The sequence below is a fragment of the Astatotilapia calliptera genome, chromosome 17 (genome assembly GCF_900246225.1).
Source record: "Astatotilapia calliptera chromosome 17, fAstCal1.2, whole genome shotgun sequence".
In the NCBI taxonomy this organism is placed as follows: domain Eukaryota; kingdom Metazoa; phylum Chordata; class Actinopteri; order Cichliformes; family Cichlidae; genus Astatotilapia; species Astatotilapia calliptera.
Window position 1 is genome coordinate 1956026 of NC_039318.1, and position 26047 is coordinate 1982072.

The 26047-nt window shown below is 41.2% G+C and overlaps 1 protein-coding gene across 2 annotated transcripts; it reads left to right on the top strand.

Annotated features, from left to right (window-relative positions):
- Positions 1 to 1466: 1466 nt before the first annotated feature.
- On the top strand, positions 1467 to 15811 carry LOC113009252 (serine-rich adhesin for platelets-like). 2 transcript variants are annotated; one of them, XM_026147455.1, is made up of 5 exons: positions 1467 to 1720; positions 9051 to 10095; positions 10570 to 13647; positions 13768 to 13828; positions 15055 to 15811. In XM_026147455.1, the coding sequence occupies exons 2-5, from the start codon at positions 9564 to 9566 to the stop codon at positions 15092 to 15094; spliced, it is 3711 nt and encodes a 1236-aa protein (XP_026003240.1). In that variant the 5' UTR covers positions 1467 to 1720; positions 9051 to 9563; the 3' UTR covers positions 15095 to 15811. The 2 variants fall into 2 exon arrangements, with proteins under 2 accessions (XP_026003240.1, XP_026003241.1); XM_026147456.1 differs by having other exon boundaries at positions 1467 to 1609.
- Positions 15812 to 26047: the final 10236 nt, after the last annotated feature.

A 26047-nucleotide genomic window follows, 5' to 3' on the forward strand; every position in this document is an offset into this window, starting at 1 on the left:
AAAAGGGGGTGAAGGACGTAGATTGAGGGCAGCTCACAGCCTGGCGTAAATGCAAGGTGCTGTCTCGCAACTTGATTTATTTGTTTGATTTATTTTTATGACAAAAATAATAAGGAAACATTGAAAACATACAACCCGTTGAGGGGACAGATAGGGTTGGGCAATTGAAAGGTTTTGTTTTGTTTAGCATGATTTTTTTTGTTATATTTTAGCTTTTAACATGGAACACGCCTCTCTGCAGCTTCTCTCCTAATGCTACCCCAAATAAAACCCATCTCCATAGAGACTGTGTCAGCTCCCAAACAGACAAAAACAAACTAAAAGCCAGCAGTAAACAACGTAAACATAAACAATCACAACGAAAGAACAATACAGAATCCACATCTGAACCAAAGAGTAAAACAGTGAAATGTGGATTATTAAATATTAGGTCTCTCTCTTCAAAGTCTCTGTTATCTCACCCCAACCAATCACAGCAGATGGCCCCGCCCCTCCCTGAGCCTGGTTCTGCTGGAGGTTTCTTCCTGTTAAAAGGGAGTTTTTCCTTCCCACTGTCACCAAAGTGCTGCTCACAGGGGGTCATATGATTGTTGGGTTTTTCTCTGTATCTATGAAGCGCCTTGAGGCGACTTTTGTTGTGATTTGGCGCTATATAAATAAAATTGAATTGGATTGAATTGAAGTAAACTTAATGGGATAAATTAGGAATTATGTTGTGTTTCTTCTGTCATGGGGACAAAAGAATCGGGGTTTAATACAAGAGTATAAAGATCAACAGCAATTCAAAGAAAATATATATTTACTGATGAGTACTGCAAGTACTGTTTTTTATATCCCTCAATATGTAGCAGTGAAGAATAGAACAGATCTTTTTTCAGGATACAGCATAAAAGTAATGGGAATAATGTTTGCACTGCAGTAGGTCAAAGAAAGTAACCAAATCAAAGTTCCATCATACATATAGCTTTTCAGCACATTTCAATCAGTCTGGAAAATTATCATGTAGACTGAATATTATTATTATCACATCTTTCACATGCTTTTGGAATTCCACAGCAGGGTTTCAGAAATGTAATTTACCCAAATTATTGCTCATGTACTGTTAAAGGGAACGGAAAGGTAGAGATGCAAATGCACATTTCATTAAAATAATAGGAAGTTAACAAGCAGAGCTGAGGATAAAATATCATTTAGAATCATATATGGAAAATTACTGGTGTATATAACTAACAATATCCAAAAGGAGTTGAATATAATAAGGCAGGAACTCAAAGAACACGATGCTTATTACTCCCTTGAAAAGAGAACATATAGGATTAAACCATGTACTCCATAAAAAAGCAAAACACCCAACAGGTCTCTGTCTTTAACGTAATACACCAGAAAGCGTTAAACATGTATGGACCAATTGCACAAAGCATGTGGAAGAGAGACGAGAATTAGTTATATTCCCCACCGCACGCTGTACTCCATCCACACGCCCTTCCCGTAGGTGGCGCTAATGCGCATGCCAGTCGGTTCTCCACTCGCCATTAACGTCCGAAGAAAACGAAAAGAAACGGAAGAAGACAGTTCAGCGGGACCAAGATATAAAAACGTATTTACTGTGGTACGTAAGTTTGCTGGTAGCAAGCATCATCATTGATTTTGATCTTTCAGCCGTTGCATTGTTTTGTGTGCACGCTTCAAAGACGATGAGAATTGCATTGTGAAAAACGCGGTAAGGATGAGTGACATGAGCACCTCGACGTGTTTGTTTTTTATAACCTTTTAATTACCGTTCAAAAGACATAACACGCCTCTGTTTGCATGTGACGCAGCGTGACTGGCGCGTTTTCTTTAAAAAGAAGAAGAAGTTAAAAATATAGTATTTTTAGTATTTATTTATTTATTGTCATTGTCAAGAACAATGAAATTGCGTTTAGGGCTTCCATACAACCCAAAACGGGACGTTAACGAATCACACAGCCCCGTTAGCGTAGGTAGGTTGAGCCAAAGTCTTTGTTCTTGAGCATGTGACATATTCTTAATCTGAAATGCGAAAGTCAAGAGCTGCGTTCCTGGTAACCAGTTTAACTCAAATGGTTCCCCAACGTACTCATGGTTCCCCTTCAGTCGACCCACTCCATATGGGATCACGCTTCCGGGTGCCCTGGCTGAAACCCCACAGCTACGATGACGTATGTGGCTCCCGCTCGTGGCATCATCCCTCAGTTCTTGCACTCTTCACCTTAATAAAGAACACCTATGCTGAACTGGGCTAGATAGCTACTGCTAGTTAGCTCCGTTGCCTGCCGCCCCTGTTGTTTTACTGGCTGAAACCCCACAGCTACGATGACGTATGTGGCTCCCGCTCATGGCATCATCCCTCAGTTCTTGCACTCTTCACCTTAATAAAGAACACCTATGCTGAACTGGGCTAGATAGCTACTGCTAGTTAGCTCCGTTGCCTGCCGCCCCTGTTGTTTTACTGGTGTTTTGATGGCAGAGCTGCGGGGGCGCGTTCGCTGTATTGTTCCTCTGCTGTCAGATGGAGGCAGTGTAGGAAGTCTGTGCTGGTCAGTGGACGGCTCTTGCTCCAGCTGCGGAGGAGAGGGAAGTTATAACGTATAGAAGGCCTAAGAGAAACAGTGTTTGACTACAATGACCTGGATGACTGAGAACCTTCACAGACATAGTGTTAAACATTGAAAATTGTAACTACGGGCACTGGCTGTGCTACTTTTTAAAAATCTTTCAGGCTGTAATCAAATCTACTGTCTTTGGCTTTACTTTTGCAAGTAGATGGAAAGCATTCCTCTGTTTCAGAGACTTGGAGAGCGATCCATGCTTTCATTGTATCTCGACTTTTGTCGTCTGTTAGCTGACTGCAGCTACATTGGTTAGCACCCTCATACCTTTCTGATCTTTTGAACTGGTAGATCTTTCAATATCATCTGCAGACTACCAAAGCACAGAGGAGGTCGGCCTTTGCTGTGACTGCTCCTAAACTGTGAAACAAACTGCCTCTTCACATCAGGACCTCCCCAACATTAGGCACTTTCAAAACATGTTTGAAAACCCACATTTATTCCTTGGCTTTTAAAGCAGAATGAGTTCTGACTACTTGTTCTTGTACTGCTTTACTGCTTGTTCTGACTGCTTGCTGCAGCACTTGAGTCAGCAGCAGTGTGCTATATAAATAAATGTGACTGACTTTTGTTGTTGTACGCTTGTTCATAATATCAGTCTGTACATGCTCCAGAGAGCTTTTCTTCAAATTCTTTAATTCTCACTCGCTTTTGCAACTTTGTACTTTTGTGTTACTCGCAGCAACAACTCCACCTCATTGTTAGTCCATTTAAAAAGCTCGCTGCTTTTCCTCAACATTTTGCTGCCACATTTCAACAAGTAAATAAACGGCAGACGGAAATGAGGCAGGTCGAATCTTCTTGCGTTTCACGCATGCGCAGGACTGGAACGTAAGCGTTTTCAGCCGTTTCAACTCCGTGAAAACGACTGAAAATGCTAGTGTGGACGCGGAGGCGAAAACGCCGTTTTCACATTTATCCAGGCTAGTGTGGTTGTAGCGTCAGTCTCTACCACTCAAAGCGGTTGGTGCCTGCAGCGTGCTAATTCAGAATCATCTTGTGCAGCATTTTTGCTTTGATCCTTTTGGTACTCATTCCACATCTCTACCAACTGCCTTTGGGTTGTATGCCTCTCCCTTCTTAAACATGAGCACTGTCTCCATGTCCAAAGAGCTCTAGTTTCATCTCATGTGAGAAAGGAAGTGCTACCAGTGTGTAGAATCTTTCTCCCAAGTTATCCTTAGCATACTTTAGTCTGGCTTGAAGGTGTTTCTTCTACAGAAGTGTAGTTTTTCTTGCTCTGCATTCTCAGTCTCTTCCTGTACAGTGTCCTGGTGATTGTCTTCGATCCATCTTAGTTTAATAAATACCACACATTATCTGAAGTTAATTTTGAACTTTTCCATAACTTTGTTGTTCTACTGTAGTTAAATTACTTAGATGGGTTAGCTGTTGTTTGTTGCATCCTTTGCAGATTCATGAATTTGAATATATATTTAATATTAGTCTGTAATGAAATAACAGGGCTCGCAAAATCTCTATTTTCCAGTCGGGCCCTGCCCTGCCCATCGGGCTATCATAGGAAGGAAAAATATATGTCAATGCTTTTGTGTTCTTTCGGAAATGTAGCTGGGTAATTATGTCATTGACATCGGTGAGCCACTGTCAATATGTGACATATTGAAATCGCGTTTGAATTTGCGCTTGTTTTTTGCTTTCACTTTGCAATCGCACGAACTGTGTATAGAGAGCGACAGCACTGATCTGTGAGTGATGATAATTTGTGCACCAATCCCTCTGACGTCGTCTTATCAATCGTTAGCTTACTATGCAAACATGACAAGTGAAATCTCCCGCAGCAAGCTTAAACATGTGAGAGGTAGGGCTGGGCAAAACGATTATTTTCCTAATCGATTAATCTAACGATTCATTTTTCAATCTGATTCGATTTCGATTCGATTCGATTAACGATTTTTTTCCCCCATTATTTGACTTGTATAGCAATTTCACATTTACTAATTTATGTATATAAATGAAAAACACAAATTTATTCATTTGAAGACCTTTTAATAAAAAAAAATTGCAAAATAAAGTTGTAGAGGTCGTACAATCAATACAATAGAGATAGCATTTAACAAGAAATGAAATGTGCAAACATATATAAAATTAAGGAAAAGTTAACAAAACATTTCAAATAAATAGCAACAATGGTGTCTTTAAACAAACAAAATGTAACATTCACTTTGCTTTCTGCCAAAAAGTGCTCTTCATTCACAAAACAAAATCCACAATAACATTGTACTACAATCTTCTGTTTTTAACAAAAAATTAAATGTTTTGCAAAACAAATATAACAAAGGAAATCATAGCAAAAAATTAATAATATACAAAGAGCAGCAATGGTGTCTTTGAACAAATAATGAAATGACAAGTTACCCCTAAGTAGGACTCTGTGACCAGACTTGTCCAAGCATCAGTGGTAAGGGGGATTTTGGATGTGGCTTTTTTTAGTTCATTCCTTAGTTTCTCCACTGAAGTTTCATACTTTCTCTCCATCATGCTTGTAAAATGACGCTTAGACGGCAGAGTGTAACCTGGTTGGAAAGTGGTCAGCATTTCTTTGAATCCCTCACCCACAGCAAGTGGTCTCTTGTCTTTTAAAATCATAGATAAGACGCTCTCAGTAAGTACAGCCACCTCCTGGGGGGTGCATGGTGTACTTCTTCTCTGACAGTAGTCCTCCAGACTTCTCTGTTTATTCCTGAAATGTGTGTGTGCTGTGTGTGATTATCTCTGTGTTTATCTCTGTGTCTATGAGTGAGTGTACGTCTACGTGGGGGGGGGTCTGGATGAATTAACGGGTAAAAACTAGCCCTTAGTAAACAAGTTGAAAACTTACGGTGGTTTGTCCTTTGCAGAAGCGGCTCCTGGATGCAGTTGTTTTAGGTGCTGGTGCATAGCCGTCGTGCTTTTATGATAGGCCATTTCCACCTCACAAAGCCGGCAAACGACTGAATCACTTCCTTTTCTGTTAAAATATCCCCATACTGTAGAACTGCGTGTTCGGGTGGAGTGATTTAAGTTGACTGCAACTGCCTCACTCATGATTCCGCTACTCGCTGCCGCCATGTCTTTTTTTGAAAGTGACGACGCATCGACGCAGATTTTTTTACATCGATGTATTTTTTGCGTCGACGTAATCGATTACGTCGACGCGTTGTCCCAGCCCTAATGCGGACCACTTATGTGCACCCGTGTAAATAACATAATGTTCTGCCGGGTGTGTTGTTGGTTTTCTCTCGATTTCTGAGTCGACAAGCGCCTTTGTTACTGGGACCAGTCATTTTAAGAAAGGCCCCATTAGAACCCATGAGAAATGCAAGAAATGCATTATTGCTCAGTCTGCAATATCTTTCCCAGAACAAACACCAATTGCAAATAACATACTAAAAATAAACCTGAAAAATCAGTTTAAAACAGCTACTATGTTGCAAAGAGTGAACTACCACTGGCACAATTTAGCAGTCTTTGCAAACTTTAAAAAGCAAATGGCCTCGATCTTGGTTCCACTTGCCTCTTACCCGAGACTTCAGTGGAAATTTCAAATTCAGGATCTGACACAGACTGATTCATGTCCTACACAGTTCTTACAAGTTCATAGAAATGTCTGTTCAATCAGAACCAAGTATTTGAGTTGATGATTGTAATTTTTATACAATGTTGTAATTTGTGTTTCAACAATTTTTTGATTAATATTTTGTTTCCGTTACAATATTATACATTAATGTATAATATTGTAATGGAAACAAAACAGGAAACAAAACATCAATCAAAAAATTGCTCTTTTTTTTATTCGGGCTACTTAAATTTATTTTGGGCTACCAAAAACTGAAGAGTCCCTGCCCGAAGGGCTACCAGGGATTTTGAAATTTTGCGAGCCCTGAATAATCAACATTTTTAAGCTAACAAAACCTTAAAACTGAACCTTAAATACCTTTTTGTGAAATTTTGGTTATCGTTATTTTATAAAATTGAAAGTACATCAGAATTAACAACTTTGTCCAAAATTAGTTTCTCTTGCCATTACTGCTGTTGTTGCAGGAAATTCGTCAGTATGACCACCACAGATAGTTCCAGAGTGTTTCTGGGAGGTTTAGCGTTAGTAAAGTATCTCAGTGTCTTTATAATATTTTTTAATAAAGTTTTAGTTTCTATCCTTAGGCAGGGAGGAATTATAGCATCATCTGAGAATTCTGAAGGCCCTTTCACATAAGACACGGCATGCTCTGCGCTGGCTGCTGCCCTCTGCTTGTACGTCGTTTTTTTGTGCCCGGTCTATAGCTACTTTTTTCATTAGTACTTATTAAGATCAGCTCGCCATGACTAAACTCAGATCGACTGGTTTTCCATTACAATGCATGTTTGTTGTTATAGCAATGCGGCCAAGTGTCCAATGACGTAATTAGTATGTGACATGAACCCTACAACAAAGGTGGACGTCGAGGCAACGATATACCCGGTGCTCGATCTATGGCTGTTTGTCAGACTCGGGGGACCATGTCCTTGTTTTGTGTTTTGTTTTTTGCTTTTTTTGTAGCCATTTTCCCTCATTGCCAGGTTTCAAAACTGGCAGTTTTGATTTGCATAAGTAAGACTTTCTCATGACTCATTGAATGACGCCACTGATCAGCCAATCGGGGGCACGCAGTCTGACTCTAAATATTGTGGCAAATTGTGGCGAGATGATCCAAGTAGGTACTAATGAAAAAGAGGTTATGTACCAGATTGCTTTGTTTCCACAACACTGCTTTCCTTCCAAGGTCCCCAGAGCTGTTGAATGGAATGACTTACTCAACGGCTTGGAGGGAAACTTCTGTCATAACGTTCATTGAACTGCACAGAATGTTTTCGTTGCATGCTTGAACTTAGGGTGACTGTAGTTTTAGTTTCAAAACTTGTGTGAAGGTATGTCAGCAGGCATGAGGACTCCTCGCTGGCGTGCTTGTGCTGTGCTTTGCTCGCTGCCGCTGGAAAACGTCCCAGGATTCCAAGTTTATCCGCTCTGCACAAAGCGCTCTGCCTCCTGTATCGTAGATGTACACACTGAACACGATGAATGCAGGGTTAAAGGGTTTGTCTGTGCTAGGGGTGGGTGATAGAGATTTTGACTATACCTCTCTATCGCGATAGCGCATGTTGATGATGTCATCAAGCTGCGCCTGTTTTGGTCGAAAGCATCGCAGCGGCTACAACCATTATCATCTGCAAATTGTGGCGGGCGACAGTCACAGCAAAGAGATGAAGCACTTCTGGAATATGGGGAAAGCTGAAAACTGCGCTTCCTCCACTTCCATAACGTTGATTCATTAATGTTGAATTCTCTCGCAGCTGTTCTGTTCCCATGTTGTTGCAGTATATTAATAACTAACCTCGTATTGTGGATGAATGATCTCAGTTGTTCTCTTGACTGAAGTTTGGCCCGTGTACAGCATCCTGCTATGCGACTGCATTTGTCCCTGACCACCAGAATCCGTCACGTTAACTTTTATCGAGTGGAAAAAAAGTTGGCGTTCATCCTCCAGCTTCACTGTGCTAATGTTATGCTAACATCGCTGTGTCGCTAGCAATCATGTAGCACAACATTATATACCAGGTAGTCCAACTTCAGTAACCCTGCAAACGCCACTGCTGTTTAGTTTTCTGTCTTCATTTATGTTGGAAGTGGTAGCAGAGCTGTACGTTTGAATTAGTTTCAAAAATCTCTGTCAGAACATGGTATGAAATGTTTAGGTGGAAACTAGCGAGCCAACTTCCTGTTAACTTCTAACTCCGTTAAATTTAATAAATTCTGTTTTCATGGATGCCTGGATGTTAAACTTAATTGTTACACCAGATGATTTAATTAAAGATGAAAGAATTTAGACCGTTTTTAACTCTTAGTTTTCGTTTGACTTTGGGACCTGAAGCAGACGGAGTTTTGGACCCAGATTACTCCGCGAAGCTCCTCACTACGGCAGCCGTAATGCTCTGACAATCCATCAAAACATTTTTAACAGATTTCTGCACGCCAAAATCGGTTCGAGGTCAGTAAGCACAACCAGAATTCATACATAAGGCACACTCGATTTTTGAGAAAATTAAAGGATTTTGTGTGGAAAATACGTTATACAGAAGAAAAGAATATATCGTGATATATATCGTTACCGCACGTGCTTCAAATTATATCGCGATATGGATTTTAGGCCATATTGCCCAGCACTAGTCTGTGCTACACACAGCTGGATCATGTTTGTTCCTTCTCAGAACGTTGTGGACCTTCTGCTCAGTCATTTCTGATTTAATTTTGTACAGTTTAGACATGTATCATGATTGCTGTAAAATTTCAGCTTCATAGATCAAAAATGTTTTTTAAAAATGGTCTATTGTTAAATATATGCAGATTTTTAATTTTCACTTTCATTTATTTGTCTTGTTTCCTAGACAAGGGGACTACTTAACTGAAGTCATCGTTTGAAAGACTGCTCTTCAGGCAATACTTTCTGAATGTTCCAACTGTCAAGGAAGTCTCAGGACAGCCTGGTTCTCCTGACAATTGGAACTCAAATCAGGGTAGCCTTTCTGCATCTTGAAAAATCAGAAGTGACTTGCTGTCAAGAAAGCAGTGCACAATCCCACCAAAATTCCATGGAATCCACTGTCTACAAAAATCACAATTGTGCACTGAATTACAGCACCCCAAACCCAAGGATTTTGCATTTAGTGTGTATAGCAGTGACAATCAAACAAAAAGAAATACTGGCTTGAGTTCATCAGCACATGTCCTTGTTTAACACAAAGGAATATCCTCTCTTGAGAACTTCATAAGACAGCCTTCTAACAAAAGTGGACAGCTTGTGGAATTTTTAACTGAGACTTTAACTTTTCCTAAAAGTTTCTAATATACAATGCTGGGCTGAAGCAAGGGCTGCTCCACTTCATAGAGAGAGAGCCCAAATGTTTTCTTTACAAGATCAGTCTTCTTCTGTACCTGAGAACAACGCCTCCACATCATCCCCATTATTTTGCATCTCTCCAAAAAAGGAATCTGCTCATTTCAAATCTTCCAAGATTGAACCTAATGTTGATGATTTTTCAGAGGAAAAATGTTTTGAGAATCAGGAAGTGGGAAGTTTCCTCCCACGAGTTTGTGAGCAGAAGGAACAAATCCTAGATCATTCAGAAGGAAATGTTTCCACCCCTTCTCAGAAGCTCTCCCCTTCTTCTCTCAGGGATCAGCCAGCCGAAGGTGAAGTCTTGGAAGCTAAAAAAACCAAACGAATCACAGATGATGAAATATTAGACTTTATCGAGAAAGAGGTTGCGTTACTATATTCTACCAAGCGGCAAAGTTTCAGCCCTGTTCTTACTGAGCAGTGCACTACTGCAACTGGACAAGAAGATGAAGTGAAGGAAAGCAAAGGAGCTGAGTTCTCTCCCACGTCTCAAGAGAAATGTGATATATCTGCATCAGAGAAACATGTAGCAGGTACACCAAACTCTGCTGTTGACAGCTCAAGACATGTTCATAAAAATGTTGAGAAGTATTCCAGTGTAAATTTTACCAGTATGAAAACATGACCTTGTTTCATGGCAAACCCCCAAAAGTGGATTCTGTCCATCTGGACGTAGCGTTTTCAGTGGGAGAAACGTTTCATCCAACTGACTTCTTCAGTCTGAGCTGACTGCAGGTTTCCCCAATCTTAATGATCAAGGAACTGACCCCCTAGCCCATTGTTCCTTCGGTGCTGCTAGTGTCAGTCATTATGCAAATGTACTGTTTATAAGATTGGGGAAACCTGCAGTCAGCTCAGACTGAAGAAGTCAGTTGGATGAAACGTTTCTTCCACTGAAAACGCTACGTCCCGATGGACAGAATCAACTTTTAGGGATTTACTTATCTGGGTGATTGAGCATGCATCAAGACATTTCATGGGTAACTTTCATCTCTTTACATCCACAGATTATCAACGTGTCGTCTTGGACGTTGCTCCCACTTGCATAAATAATGAAGCAGAGCATCCAGTGACTGTGACAGCAGTTTCTGGAGTCACCGTGCCAGAAGAGACTGAGAAGTACCCAGGATTAACGGTCAGCTGCAGTTCCTCACAAGGAGAGCGTGAGAGAGTCAAAGAAACCGAAGGCACTGGAGATCAAGATCAAAATGTAAACGAACAGACACCTCCATCTAGACCTGAAGGTGCAGATACATTCTCTGCTGCAGTTAGAAATGATCCAGAATATGAACAGGGTTCATCAAAGCCAGACATGCATCTTTTAAACACAAACCAAGAGGAAGTAAGGTTTGAGGACCCTTCATATGAAGATATAAGTGAAGATGAGAATCCAGAAGTTGATAATAATGACGAGGAGATGCCTTCACCTTCATGTGACGTGTCTGAAGCCAGTAATACGCAGTTTGGACATGTGCAGAGTCAGGCCGAGCTTCCAAAGAACCAAACACTTGGCATAGCACAAGATTGCTCTTGTCCATGTTTTGTTGAAACTGAGGATGGGTTTGAACGTTTCTTATGTCCTAAATGTGACGGTGAGAAACATTTAGATTGGCAAGCAAGCTGCTCTTTGAGCCCCCTTTCTGACGCGCAAGATCAAGAGGAGACTGATGAGGACGATGATTGGCTTGTTATGCCTATTAGCGTATTAGATGTTAAATGGGAACCAGCAGATGAAGGCCAGGCTGACCCAGAAACTGTTTCACAGCATGATGGTGAGCATGAAGACCAGGTAAAACAAAGTGACACAAATCCAGCTGTCTGTGAGGTACCCGGATCTGTTCCAAACCATGTGCCAGCTTCTGCTTTTTCCATGATGGAGGTTTTTGAAACACCTTCTCATCTAGCAAAAGTCATACAATCTAGAGAGACAATGCAACAGTCCTTCATGGTGCCTTCTTCCTGGGGCACAACTGAGACTAAAGCTCAGAGACCACAAAATAGGGAGTCACATAGTGCTCCTGATGACAGTTGTGAAACTGACGATAGTTCCGATTACTCTGCTGATTCAGGACGTAACTATCTGACCGTGTCCAAACAGTGGTTAAGTAACCTGTCAGCGCCTGCGTCAGCAGAGAAAAATGACTCTGGTTCTGTAAAAGAAAATGAAGACCATGAGATGGCAAACTTACAACCAAGTCAAACGGGGAACAGAAGCAAGTCTTCAGAAAAGGATGACATCATCAACCTTGATTCTGACACCGAGGATGAAGGTGTCCAAAGCTGTCCAGAGACAAAAACAAAGAGATTATTCTCTACGCGCACAGAGAACAGTGGAGCTGCCAGCCTTAATCAACTGAAGAAACCTTCTCCTGAAACTGTGGAAGGAAACTGTCAAACCAATGGACGTACATCTATAGATTTATCCAGATGTTGTAATGAAGTGATCCAGAGTGGGAACCCTGACCTTTCACAAAGGACAGAAAAGTGTAATAATACTGGATCTCACCATGGTAGAAAAGCACGAAGCATTTCAGATGATCCTGCTGTTATAGTAATATTTGACAGTGATGATGAAGAAAAACAAAGCAGCAGACGGGTAAAGAGGAAAGGTGCATTCTCTGAGTCAATGAGTGGAGGCAGTACTTCATGTGGAGAACAAGTGAGGGATATTGAAAAGAAGGGAAGTCCTAAAGCAAACAGCAGAAAGCCGAGTATGCCTTGTGCAGATTCACCAAAGTCACAGCATCAGTCCAAACCTCAGCAAACACAGATAAAAGAAAAGAAACAGGATGTAACCTTTAGCCAATCAGATAGTATAAAGAAGAGAAAACTGATTAAAGTTAAAGTGCGTCCTGAGCGTGTTCAACAAAACGACAACAGACAGACTACTTCAAAAATCATGGAACAACATCGTGATGATGCACAAAATAGTCTTCATGTCAGCCAAAACACCCAAATCAATTTATCATCAAAGAACCGCTGTGAGAAGCAGTCTGTGGACACGGAGGTAGACATCACTAAAGCTCACTATCACCACGTTCAACAAAAGGCACAAAGGCAAACCTCAGAAATGGTGCAAAGAGAAGTAGAAAAACACCTTAACAACAAGGAAAGAGAGACTAGAGTTCTCTCGTCAGAAACGGAGGACAGCGATGATACCTTGATTTATATACAAACCAGTCCACCGTTCATGAACTACCAACACAAGAACCCCCAGTCTGCGGACAAGGGAATGGGCTCCATTTGCCATCAGCATGTTGAACAAAAGGCCAGTGAACATATGACATCAAAAACAATGGACAGGAAGGTTAAACAAGCCTTGAAGAAGCAGAAGAGAAAGACTAGAGTTCTCTCATCTCAAACTGAGGACAGCGATGATACCTTAATTTATGCACAAACTAGTCCATCCTGTTCTGATAGCGAGGATGACTCCACTATGACTCCCGTGATTCCTCGCTTTGTTGTTCAGAAGTCTTCTTCATCTAGTGATTCCCTTAAACTTCTAAAACAGTCTACAGTCCAAAGGCGAGGCAAAAATGAATCCCAGCCAACTCCAGAGACCCCCACAGAAACCAGCAAGACTGACTCTAAAAAGAAGAAACAACAAGGGGCTAAAGGAAAGCTTGTATCCAACCCAAAGCCTATAAGTGATGCACACCATACAGAACCGTTGTCTAGGTCTGCGGATAGCTCATCTAGTTCCAGGCACTGCTCGTCCTCATCCAAACTACAGCGATCTCACTCTGACAGAAACTCTTCAACATTACATCAGTCTCGCACTCCTACAGAGGGCCCGTCATCTTCCACATCCATGCAGTCATCAGCAAAGGAACAAGTGTTCAGTGACTGGCGAAAGAGCTTTGTCCCAACCAGGAGAGACCGAAAGAGTAGTCTGGAGAGTAACCTGAGACCAAGGCACAATTACGAGTCGCTAAGAGAAGCCAGAGCTGGACCAAGTCAATGTGACAAGCCACACAAACGGAGACACAGCTCCTATGAGTCTGTACCTCCTCTGATGAAGAGGCCCAAGGATGAAGCCATACAGATAACGAAGGCCAGACATCAGGACGCTCCATTAGTGCGAAGTGTGTACTTTTGAAGTCTCTAAAATGTTTTAATTGATTTGATTTATATATTAATAATAGTCAAGTTCCAAATTGTTATTTTAAATGTGTTTGATCTTGACTGCATGTTTCTAAATGTAGGATTTCCTCTGAGACAAGGCTACAAGTGGAAGAATGAAACGAGCGTCATGGCCGACAAAAGGTGATGCTCAACATTTAATATCGACTGCATATAAAAGAGTGGTCAAGCCTCCGGGTATGAGCAGTAAAACCAATACGGAGATCCCTCTAACTTTCCTTTGGCCAGCAGAGAGAAGTAACTTGTGTAGGGCTGTGCGATATGACCAAAATCTCATATATATAGATGTCTTAATATCCCGATATTAAGACATCTATCGTCCGATAACGATATAAATCACAAAAATGTAACATTTTCTGTAAATTCTGTGAATCTCGGGCAGCTCGACTTGCGTGAAGTGTTTCCAGCTGCGCGTCGTGTACCTGGAGTCCAGTGTTTTAGCCGATGCATGAAACGATACATTTTTAGACATAAGTTGTAACGGCCGCAGTTTTCTTTGTGAGTATTTATTACACGGCGTGCTGCGGGGAGAAGCCTGTTCTAACGTTTGAGTCTAAGGTTTATTTTTTAGCACCTGGCGGCTCTTTTTTACTTCTCATCCATAAACAATCTGCTCTTTCACGTGATTCAGTTTATTTTGAAAAGTCTCAACAGGATCTTGAGCTTTATTGTGAAAGGTTTATGTGGAACAAGCGGACACGCGGTGGTTTTACCGTTGTTGTTGCTAACGACAACGCATAAAAACAGGCGCTTGTCCGTCCGTAGTGTGGTTATATTAAATATAAGAGAAAGAAGAAATGAATATAGCCGCTACAGTGACCATAATAATGATAATGAAAAAATATCGCTGTAAACAGTTTATTTTGCGACACCACGAAACAATCGACAGCGTAAAATGAAACGACAGACGTTTTTATATCGTCATCCGATATATATCGTTATATCGAGCAGCCCTAACTTGTAGTTGTTTCGACATGTGGGAAAACTGCCTTGGCTCCGGACTCTGAGTATTTGATCTGCTGCTGAATTTGAATCTGCTTTTTTAACTCATGCTCAAGTCCAAAAGGTTTATTTAACCAATTTAACGTCCGTGTAAAATCACTAGTATTGGTCAGTTTACAGGTTGAATGAGGCCATGTCAAAGATAATGTGAAAATTGTGGTCTGGGCTTGTTATGTCTGGTTTTAAATAGCTAAGATAACACGTGAATATGCTTAGCTTGAGGCTTCACAACAGAGCTTGAGTAAAGAGTCATTGATAACTTGCTGTTTTGTTTTTAAAGTCAAAGCAATGCAGTGTACAGTATGACCAGGTTTTCTGAGGTGTGTCCTGTGTTTCACTGTGTGCAGACCAAGGAAAAGGTTCAGCTCTCCAAGACCTCACCACTGAAGGGAAAAACGCTCTGCCAAAGAGGCATTCTGTTGTTTTTGTTATGACTGGTTCTGTGTTTGATTTAATAAAGCACTTGTGTAAAACAAGTGACGTTACATATAAAACTATAAGAAGTTCAGCATTTTATGTGTTGTACTTGCTATATTATATACACTCAAAAAATACAGGAACACTGAAGTTGCACACCAGACAATCTTGAAAATGAAAGTTGGAAATGGGATGGAAACTAAAGTCATCAACGTTTTGATGGGTCCATTCTAATTCTAAGCAAACACTGACTTGTTCCCGTATTTTCTGAGCAGTATACAAACATTATTCTTTGTTTTCTTTGGAAACAGAAGTGCCTGTATGAAAACCCAACATGCAGCTGTTTACTGTATTTTCTCTGAATACTGTTCATACTTGAAACTTTGTAAATAGTTTGTTGAATTTTTTTATCTATTCGTTTATAAGCTTTTTTTCTTACTCAGAAAATTCTATGCACCACTTAAAATAGCTGCATATTAAAAAAAAAAGAAGCCTTATTACAAGAAGTGCTAATAGATTCACAATTGTTTGAATGTCTGTTTCACGGGATTTTAAATGCAGTATTATGCTCACTCTGTTTAAGTGATGTTCCCCAGTGCCTGTGTGAGTCCTAAACCCATCAGAAGGTTTCAAACCGCTGACAGGTGAAATGAATAAAAGTTGGTACAATGTTCTGCTAGAAAAACATGGGCGCTGTTATTTGCGTGATTGTTATTTCATCATGTATTGCTCACCTGTGGTTGGGGAAATAAGTACTTGATCTGTTGCTGAATTTGTTAGTTTGCTCACGTACAAAGAACTGAAAAGTCTCTTATTTTTATTGTAGTTTTATTTTAATAGTGAGAGGGGATATCTGAAAAATATAGCAGATTCTTTGCATAATCGCAGAGAATACAGATGTAAAATCCATAGACATGGACATAGCGATAGACAGGAAAACAGCCCCAAAGCATGTTTCCATGTCTGCGCTTTGCTGTAATGTAATTTGAGGTCATACTCTGCAGGCCAGTTGTCAAGTCCAGAAGGAGAAAAAATAAAAACGACAGGTGCAAAGGAAGCGGTTCCAGCCCATTTTAAGATAAGATACCTTTATTAGTCCCACGAGTGAGAAATTTCATGTTAAGGCTGCCGACCTATTGCACGCGGTGCCATCTTACCCTCCGACCATACATACGTTACACAAAAACATCACAAGGGGAAGACAGGTCAGAGAGGTACAACAATGGAAAATGCACCACATGAGGAAAGATAAGGAGAAAAAAATAACTCCCCCCAGACTGAGCTCCAACAGGGAGATCAGTTTGAGAACAGAGAAAAACACCTCTGCACATGAAAAAACTCTTAATACACCAAAGAAGCACATGACAAGCAACAGGGATGGGTAAAGGGTGAGAGACAGCCAATGTAGACAGGACATCCGGGCCTGCAGCCTGTGCGCTGGTCTCCTTGATCCACCGTCAGCATCGGAAAATCAAAACTTGCACCGTAACCTGCACATGACCAGGTTATGTGGTAAATATAATGCTTTATTTGTCTACACCCTGTGGGCACTTTTTCGTAGAACTGCAATAAACTTTGACCCAACTGTAGAACCTCTGGAGAAAAGCAAAAACTGAAGCTGTAGACTATTGCTACTTCAGTCAAAACCAAACTAAATGAACATTGGACATGCAACTTCAAATTTGCAGAAAAATAGTTCCTCGAAATACATTTTCACTAAACTCAAAAGCATAGACAAAATATGTTAAGGCTGTCCAATTTTCTGAGAAGCATACCGAGTTGCCCAAATGGTGACCTTCTCGCCCTGCCGGATTCAGAAAATTTGGTACTTTCCAGTTCTCTCCCTATTTCTCATCCCTATTTGGGATCTCTGACAAGTGTCTGAAGGTTGAGAAGACCTTGAGGTGTGCAAAAAATTAAGTTAAATACTGCAAATGTATAACTAAGATTATGAATTATAGAATTGTGCATCATAGTTAGATGATCAATGTGTAAAATAATAATGGCACAGTGGTTAGCACTGTTGCCGCACAGCAAGAAGGTCCTGAGTTCAATTCTACCATTAGGTCTTTCTGTGTGGAGTTTGCATGTTCTCCCCGTGTTTGCGTGGGTTCCCTCCGGGTACTCCGGCTTCCTCCCACCGTCCAAAGACATGCAGCTTGTGGGGATAGGTTAATTGGATAATCCAAATTGTCACTAGGTGCGAATGGTTGTCTGTCCCTGTGTGTTGGCTCTGCGATAGACTGGCGACCTGTCCAGGGTGTACCCCGCCTCTCGCCCTATGACAGCTGGGATAGGCTCCAGCGCCCCCCGCGACCCTGAAAGGGATAAGCAGAAGTGAATGGATGGATAACATAATAATAAAACGTTATTAGAAAACTAAAAACGGTTGTACAACAACTGTTGCTGCGTGAAAACATTTATTACTTCCTGCATAATGCTTTGTGTTATGTGTGACCCTGACCCGTAAAACTGTAAGGTGAATATCAATACATTTTCTCTAGTGCCTTTATGAATTAAATTATTGAATGACTGAAAAGGTTCAATATTGAATCAGCTTATTAACTCAAAACACTTGCAGAAGCCTTTAGATTGTATCTCAGTCTAGTTCTGTAGGCTACACAATCATGGGGAAGATAGTTGTCCAAAAGACGACCATTGACACCTTGCACAAGGATGGCAAGACACAAAAGGTCGTTGCAAAAGAGGCTGGCTATTCACAGAGCTCTGTCTCCAAGCACATTAATAGAGAGGCGAAGGGAAGGAAAAGATGCAGGGCTCGCAAAATCGCTAGCCCGACGTCCCGGGGCTAGCGATTTTTCCAGTCGGGCTACCAAAATCTATCTCTGCCCTGCCCGTCGGGCTATAATAGGAAGGAAAGATATATGTCAATGCTTTTGCATTCTTTCGGAAATGTCTTCTACTTCTGCTTCGAATGGTTTGCATTTTAAACTCCCAGCCTTTCAGGTTGTTATGAACGGCTTATATTTCTAACATTTTGTGATGTAAAAGTGAACCACGTGGCTTTTTTTTATTTTCTGTGTGATGGAAGGACTTAAGACACGAGTTATTTAAACAATTATAAATGACAGTGTGATGGCCATGGTACTTTATGTGGACCAAATATGTTAAGGGTAATGTTTATCAATGTAAAACTGCAAAGAACCTTTGGTTAGATTATAACATCCAAAGGCTTTAAACATGTGCTTTGTCTGTAACGACGGCATCAACCTACAGAGCATTGTTTTTACTAAAATTCAGCATCTTCAGATTAAAATTTGGTTGCTTTTTTTTTTCACTGTAACACCCCCTCAATGCTATTTTTGTGATATTCTTGGAGATTTCATTTTTTATATTTATAAATGGTAAATGGCCTGTATTTATATAGCGCTTTACTAGTCCCTAAGGACCCCAAAGCGCTTTACATATCCAGTCATCCACCCACACATTCACACACTGGTGATGGCAGCTACATTGTAGCCACAGCCACCCTGGGGCGCACTGACAGAGGCGAGGCTGCCGGACACTGGCGCCACCGGGGCCCTCTGACCACCACCAGTAGGCAACGGGTGAGGTGTCTTGCCCAAGGACACAACGACCGAGACTGTCCAAGCCGGGGCTCGAACCGGCAACCTTCCGATTACAAGGCGAACTCCCAACTCTTGAGCCACGATCGCCCCGATTGCTTTTTGGTGTGAGGGACGTAACATTTTAACAACAAAAGTATAGAAATCCAAAATGGTTTCTTCCAGCTCGCCTCTCCCCTACTGTGATTCTAGCGCTCGAGTGGCTGAGATGCAGCGCAGCGGAGGTGTGAGTGTCTGGCTTAAAACAGGACATATTAGCTGCATTTAACATTCAGTTACTCTTTATATAGTTAGGTAGTTATCAGACCATGTTTCTTTTTAGCTGAAAAACATTACACCAGGTAACCTGCAGTGTTGAGTGTGTGTGTGTGTGTGTGTGTGTGTGTGTGTGTGTGTGTGTGTGTGTGTGTGTGTGTGTGTACAGAGAGACAGGTTCATAATGGATATAAGGAAGTTTTTTCAAAAAAGGAGCCACATTCAGGTAAAAGTGTAAAATCAAATGACCTGTGATTCAGGAATAATGTTGGATCAGTGTTTCAATATTTATATCTTTTATTAGATGTTCGTGTGGTTTGGTTATTTTCCTTTTGGTTGAAAGTACACTGAGAGAGGACTTTTTGTTAGTGATCTTACAGTTTTTTGTGAATGCTTAAACCCTAACTGTGATTCCTGTAGCACAATCTCTAAAACTATTCAGACTTATAGCAAAACTTATAGCACTATAATACAGGTAAGCTAGGACACATGTCTCAATACTTAGGTCACTTTTGCAAAACTCTTCACACAATCCTTCTAACTGACCGTCAGCTTGGCAAAGCAGTTCATTTCACATTCAAAATGCACTACAACTACCAAAACACTTCATTCAGGTCGCAAATAAACTCATTCTTCCAGAACACTAGCAAAGGTTGACAGCCGACAAACACACTTTGTCACCCACAAAACAATGACCTAAAAACACTAACAACATGTAGCATTACAGTGTTTTCTTGTGTAAAACAAGGACACATCTCTGTTTATAATTTCAATATATGTTACTGGAATGAATCAGACATCATGCAGAATTCGTTAATATTTGTTTATGTATTTTTATGTTTTTGCACTAAGTAATCCCAAAATACAAGAATTTTTATACACACCATCCACTGATACACATACAATAGTAATGCTAATCTACTCGGTCTTCTCCATTTGGCCACAGGTTCTCATCCACATCACATCTTATGTCATCTAGGGCAACACACCTAGGAAAGAATCTTCTGGCTGCCAGAATTGAAGGAGTTGAAAAATTGAAGGAGTAACACCTGTGCAGATGTTCATCTACAATGAGAATCAGCTGTGGCTGGTTAAACTGCATTTTTAGATTTAAAATATGTTTCAATAAAATATTGCTGTTGGATTTTGCTCTTTTCAAGTTTTGCATTGTGTTATTGTTTTGGCCATAAGTTTAACAGTTTTGAAAACAGTATGTAAGCACATGCAAAATGTCCTGTACGTACAAAGATTTTTGGCAGTTGTTGTGTCTGAGTGAGAAGATAATTCATGAAATTTGAGAGATGTAGTCATTGAATGCATTTTGTGCCAAAACAATGATAACTGGTCCTCAGTTTAGCCCACATAGACTTCTGTTGTGCTCACTGTGTGAGTTTTGCAAAAGTGACCTACAGTTTTTTGTGAATGCTTAAACCCTAACTGTGATTCCTGTAGCACAATCTCTAAAACTATTCAGACTTATAGCAAAACCACTCACTGAGTTTGCAAAACTAAAAGCACAAAAACTGCTTTGCACTCAGTTTGCAATTTTGTAACACACACTTTGCAAAACTGTAGGCACAATTCACTGCACAACACTCAATTACCAAATTTCCAACACACTCCTAGCAAAAGTATACACATGTATGGCTATCATTAACACTAATTTGCCAACTGTCTGGCACACTTTCACATGTGAAAACTTTTTTAGATAATTAGTTCACTTTGCAATCAGCCTAAGCACTATAATACAGGTAAGCTGTGTGTGCGGAGTACAATGGAGGCAGCAGAAAGAGTGAGAAGTAGAGGAGGCCGAGGAAGAGGACGTGGAGGTGAAGAAGTAGGATGAAGAGGACGACAAGGACAAGGAGGAGCAAGAGGAAGACGAGAAGGGGGGAGAGGAAGATGAGGAGGGGGGAGAGGAAGGGTAGGAAGAGTAAGAAATAGAATTGCTGATGACATCAGAGCTACAATAGTGGACCATGTAATCAACCGTGGAATGACCCTGAGGGTAGCTGGCCAACGGGTCCAGCCTAACTCGAGCCGCTACACTGTAGCAAGCATCATAAGGACATCTTGAAATGAGAATCGGTGAGTACAGTCACTTCGCACTAAGATCTGTAGCACTGCCATATGCCAATGAGAAACACACCAATACCATTGATGTAAAAATACTGAAATTGTTACTTTACAGAATTGCTAGATGACCAGATGCTGGGGCAGAGGAAGCATGTTCACTGCAGACCAAGTAACCCATATAGTCATTATGGCGATTGCAAATAATCCTATACTTGGAAATAAACACTTGTGTTTGTTTTGATGTGTTTGAATAAACACCAGTACTTGAAGTTTGGATCCCTCTATGCTTATGGATCTATGACAGAAGTATGAGCTCAAACTGACATAGCCTACCTTGTGCACAGAGAAAGCAAAAGCCAGATGTGTTTTGTATTCATACCATCAGTGTGCAGTTGGCGCATTGTGTGCTTAGTAGATGATGGCTTGTGTGTACTGTTTGATACGGAAACACCATTTTTACGAAGGTGTGAAGAGTTAATCTAGCTGTGTTTGCTTTTGCAAGAGAACTACAATGTTTTGATGATTGGGTGACAGGTTTTCTTATTTGTGTGAAGAGTTTTGCAAAATTAGCCAATAGTTACAAAAAATGTGCTTAAGCAATCAGAAAAAACTGTAATAGAATTTTTTCATATTAATGTAATTTTTCATCTAATTGAATACAATCTATTTGTGTATGATTGTCAGTCCAAAGAGGGAGAGAGGAAAGAGGGAACGTGAGGAGAAAGTACAAGGTCAGGAAGAACCAGGTAAGCAAACAGACAGGGAGCAGTGACAGGCACAACACAAACTGTTAAACTGACAAAGAGAAAAAACCTGATTTTACTCACAGTCTGGAAGTTGTGTCCTCCCTATATTAAAGCTGCTAAACAGAATCTGCTAAACAAACTGGGTTGAAGCATTTTGACCCTCTTTAACAACATTCCAACATAACATTATCACTGATTGGGGAGATTAAAATTAATGATATATTTTTATGTGGTTCAGCCACAACTCTACTAAAACCTCAGCCAGTAATAGGTCGGCCAACCTTTGGACCGTCCAGTTGTCTGTATGACTGCCGCAGTACGTGCATCACATGTGCTCACTATCAGAAAGAGCCAAACAGCCCTGGTGGAGTGAGCAGCTGTAAAGAGAAGCAGATGCTCTGTTTCTAAAAATGTTTTAAGCTTGTTTCAAAGATTCTGTACAGCAGCTTTAAATGTTTTCCAAAAGCACACACACACTTATCAGTGTTTCTCACACTTTTTACAGTGTGGGCCACCTGATAACAATGTCAAGCTCTCCCAAGCACCACTATGAAAGCATGAAACTCATAAATCTTGCAACACAAAATTAGTATTATTAAATTAGTAAAATTAGCATCTGCAGTAACGATTTTTTCATACATTGTAGACATTCTACCACAGGCAAAGTTGCCTCCATTTTTATAGTTTTTTTAAATTAATATTTTGTAATAATTTATTTGTAATAATTTATGCTGTTTTGGGAGTGTTTTTGTATGTATCCAAAAATGCACTCAGTTTACTTCTTACTCACTGTGAGCATCGTTCATTATTCTCCCCCAGTAATTAAGGTCAGGATGTGTATTTTTCTATTCCAATCCATTCTTCTTTTGCAGCATTTAAATAACCTTTATCAGATTTGATGGTTTTGTTACAGACTTTTCAAAAAAGTGTTTTGTTTTTCTTTCACAAATGTGGGATTAAATTGTGTTAAAATGTACAAAACAGTGATGTCATGTTTTGTGACGAGGACCCAGGCACAGAGAGACTTGATGAATTTAAGAATCTTATGATTTAATAAAGAAATTTGCAGACTTGCACAGAGATGGTAAAATTATGATGACTGATAGCAGAGACGAAGATAACAGACGACAAGGACAGGGAGGAACAGGGGTTTAAATGCACCAAGGAGACATTCAGAGACAACTTGGGACAACTGGAGACATTTAAGGATGCAGGGACTGACAGAGACGGGGAAGACATCTCATCGTGATGAGTAAAGTTTATCTTACCTGGCTGGGCAGCTCTCTGGGTGCTCAGCACCCCCAAAGCTCTGATCCTAGAATCGCCCCTGCTGCAGACAGTGAGAGTCTGGTTTATTTCATGAATACAATGAAACATTTTACAGTCCACAGAGCAAAGTAGCATACATGATAATGGATACACATAACACGGACAGTGAAAAGTAAATCTCATCGTCTTACCAGTTGTTATATTCTGTAAACTTAAAATAAACCATTGAAATTAGAGTTTGGTGTTTTAAGTCGTCCATTACTGAAGTCACACTTTAACAATGCTTCATTTCACAGTCTTTATGATGACAAAACATGCTTTCGTGTTAGCAAATGTCTGTGCTGTCACTTGAACCCTGGCTCAAATGTCCAGAGCCAGGGTTCAAGCTTCCTCTTCAATTATCTTTGATCATTAATAGGGACACAAAAGATTCGTCACATTATGCCCATAAACAACATGTTTTTATAGAAATCATTGTGACACAAATATTTATATTCTTGTTTCACAATGTGCATGAACTCAAAATCTTCAGAGTTTCATATTTTTAAAGTATTGAAAAGAATACGTTTATACCATTGTATGAGCTACACTTCTTGTAAAAAGAAAAACTGATTGGAAATGCACTCAAAAAAGCAGGAGCTATGACCTTCCTTCTGTGAGCACAGCACACACACACACACACACACGCACGCACACACACGCACACACACACACACACACACACACACACACACACACACACACACACACTGGTTGGTCATACCAGTCTCTTTGTTTTCTTTGAAGTTAAGTTGTTGTCCTGCAACCCAGAGACTTTACAGTTCATCCTTTAACCACAGGTGTATGTTAAGTTTCCCTGCTTTAATCTTGCTGAAAAAATCTTCACGTGTCCATGAGTGTAAGCTGCTTTTTCATTGCGTGTGTGTGCATTTGTAGGCGGGTTACTTTTAACTTTTTCTCCAACAAGGCGTTTCCTTAAAAGGTGCTTTTCTCTCACATTTCTCTGCTTGTGTGTGTTTTTGTTTCACCTTTTGTTGCGATGCTCCGGACGCTTTCCCAACCTCCACAAGTCCGTTGGCCCAAAATCCAACCCAATTTTGTGTACTCTTAAAGCTTTAGTTTCTCCTTTAATTCTCTCCTCGCTGCAGTCTCTTCCACAGCTGCTGATTCTTGCTGGGTGTGGCTCCCATTGCTATCATTTTGCTTCGGCCACTGTGCTTGTGGTGGGCGGTTGGTCCAGGTCTGTAGCCTCCTGTATTAACACACTAAGAGATTTCTTTCTTTCATTTTCATCACTGTTAAACAGACAAGCAGGCAACACGCCCACCTTTACAGCGCAAACTGCACTCTCACAACACATTCCTCTCTCTGCTTCTCCATAATTCTCCACTCTCCCTTTATTTCTCCATGTCAATGGAAAATTGTACTTAGTAGTCAGTATAATCTTTTAATGATATAAGTTTGCATATGGTAGAATGCTGCATGTAATCATTTGTGTTTAGAAGTATATAGTTGGTGGCATATTGAAAGAATGTCTCATCCTAGGAGGTCTGTAACATTCCAGGGTGTTCACCCCCACATTCTGGGAGCATGGGAGAGGTCGTACCTTGTCTTATTGTTTTACGGTAGGACTATGTCAGTTTTAGTTTAAGTGCTTCTTTACATATAGATGAACTGTTGGATTTTCCAGACCAGCAGGTGAAAGGAAGTCGTTTATGGGGCCACACTCTGACCCCACACACACGCACACATGCACACACACGCGCACACACACACACACACACACACACACACACACACACACACACATTCCAATGTAAGGAACAAACGCTCACTGAAGTATAAATAAAGACCAGGGCAGTTTCTCAGTGCGAGCCTCAGTGCTGGAGGCTGCCCTTGCTAGCAAGAAGTTGTATGCCGATGACTGTCGGCTTTACTTACCTTTTAGTCATTTGGATACCTCCCCATGTCAATCACTGCTTGACTGTCTTAGCGATATTAAATGTCATGGTCCCTGTGCCCCGCTGGTCAATCCTCTATTGGGCAATATGTTTGTGGTTTGTTTGCTCTCTCGCTCTCGCCCTCTCTCTCTCACTCTCTCTCTCTCTCGCCACGGCGATGCTCACTGCAGGCTCCCGCTGCTGGCCCACACACCTGCTCATCACCACACCGGCCGCTGATCCCAGCTGATTACTGCACTACTTAGATGGCGAGTCTGCACTAGTCTTCGCTGGATCGTTGAGCTATCAGTGTCAGTTAGACTTGTGTTTCTGCTAACCTGTACTTTGAGAATTTCTTATAATTATCCTGCTAACCCGACGTTTTGTGTGTAGATCGTTTTTGGAACCCGATGCGGAGAGGAGTGATTGAGGGGGAACGTTTTTGTACAGAAAGTGTGGAACACCCTTCTCCCAACCCTGTTTCCCACGGACCCTGGCGACCCGGACCCGTTTCCCCTGCATGTTGTATATAGCCACTTGGTGTATGTGTTCACTGTAAATAAACGCACTGTCCTTCGCTTAAAGGAAAACCCTGGCCTGCGCCTGAGTCTCTTTCGGAAACCTTATCAGAACGATCCAGCCATTATGGACTCAGCAGGACAGGACCCCGTGGGCCGGGCTCTGGCCGCCCAGGAAGCCGCGCTGGCCCGCCATGAACAAATGCTCGGGCAGCTACGGCAGGATGTCGCCGCATTGACCCTGGCGGTGGCGCAGTTAATACCGCTGGAGGGAAATGCGCAACCAGGGAATCCCCAGCCACCCAGCCCGGCTCCCCAGGCGGCACCGCCCGCCGTAGCGTCAGGTAGCTCACCGCGGGTCGGTACGCCGTCTGACGGACCTTTACCCACACCGGAACCATTCTCGGGTGAGTCTGACAAATGTGCCGGATTTTTGGCTCAGGTGTCTCTGACGTTTCGCGAGCTGCAGCGTTTTCATAGCAACGATGGGGCAAAGATCACTTATTTAGTTCAACTTCTGAGGGGCCGTGCA

What these genes read in the sequence shown, in the direction of transcription:
- LOC113009252 (XM_026147455.1), top strand. Translation starts at nt 9,564, where the DNA reads ATGTTTTCTTTACAAGATCAGTCTTCTTCTGTACCTGAGAACAACGCC. An exon ending in ATCAGAGAAACATGTAGCAG is followed by an intron (nt 10,096 to 10,569) that starts GTACACCAAACT and finishes TTACATCCACAG; the next exon opens with ATTATCAACGTGTCGTCTTG. An exon ending in GGACGCTCCATTAGTGCGAA is followed by an intron (nt 13,648 to 13,767) that starts GTGTGTACTTTT and finishes TTCTAAATGTAG; the next exon opens with GATTTCCTCTGAGACAAGGC.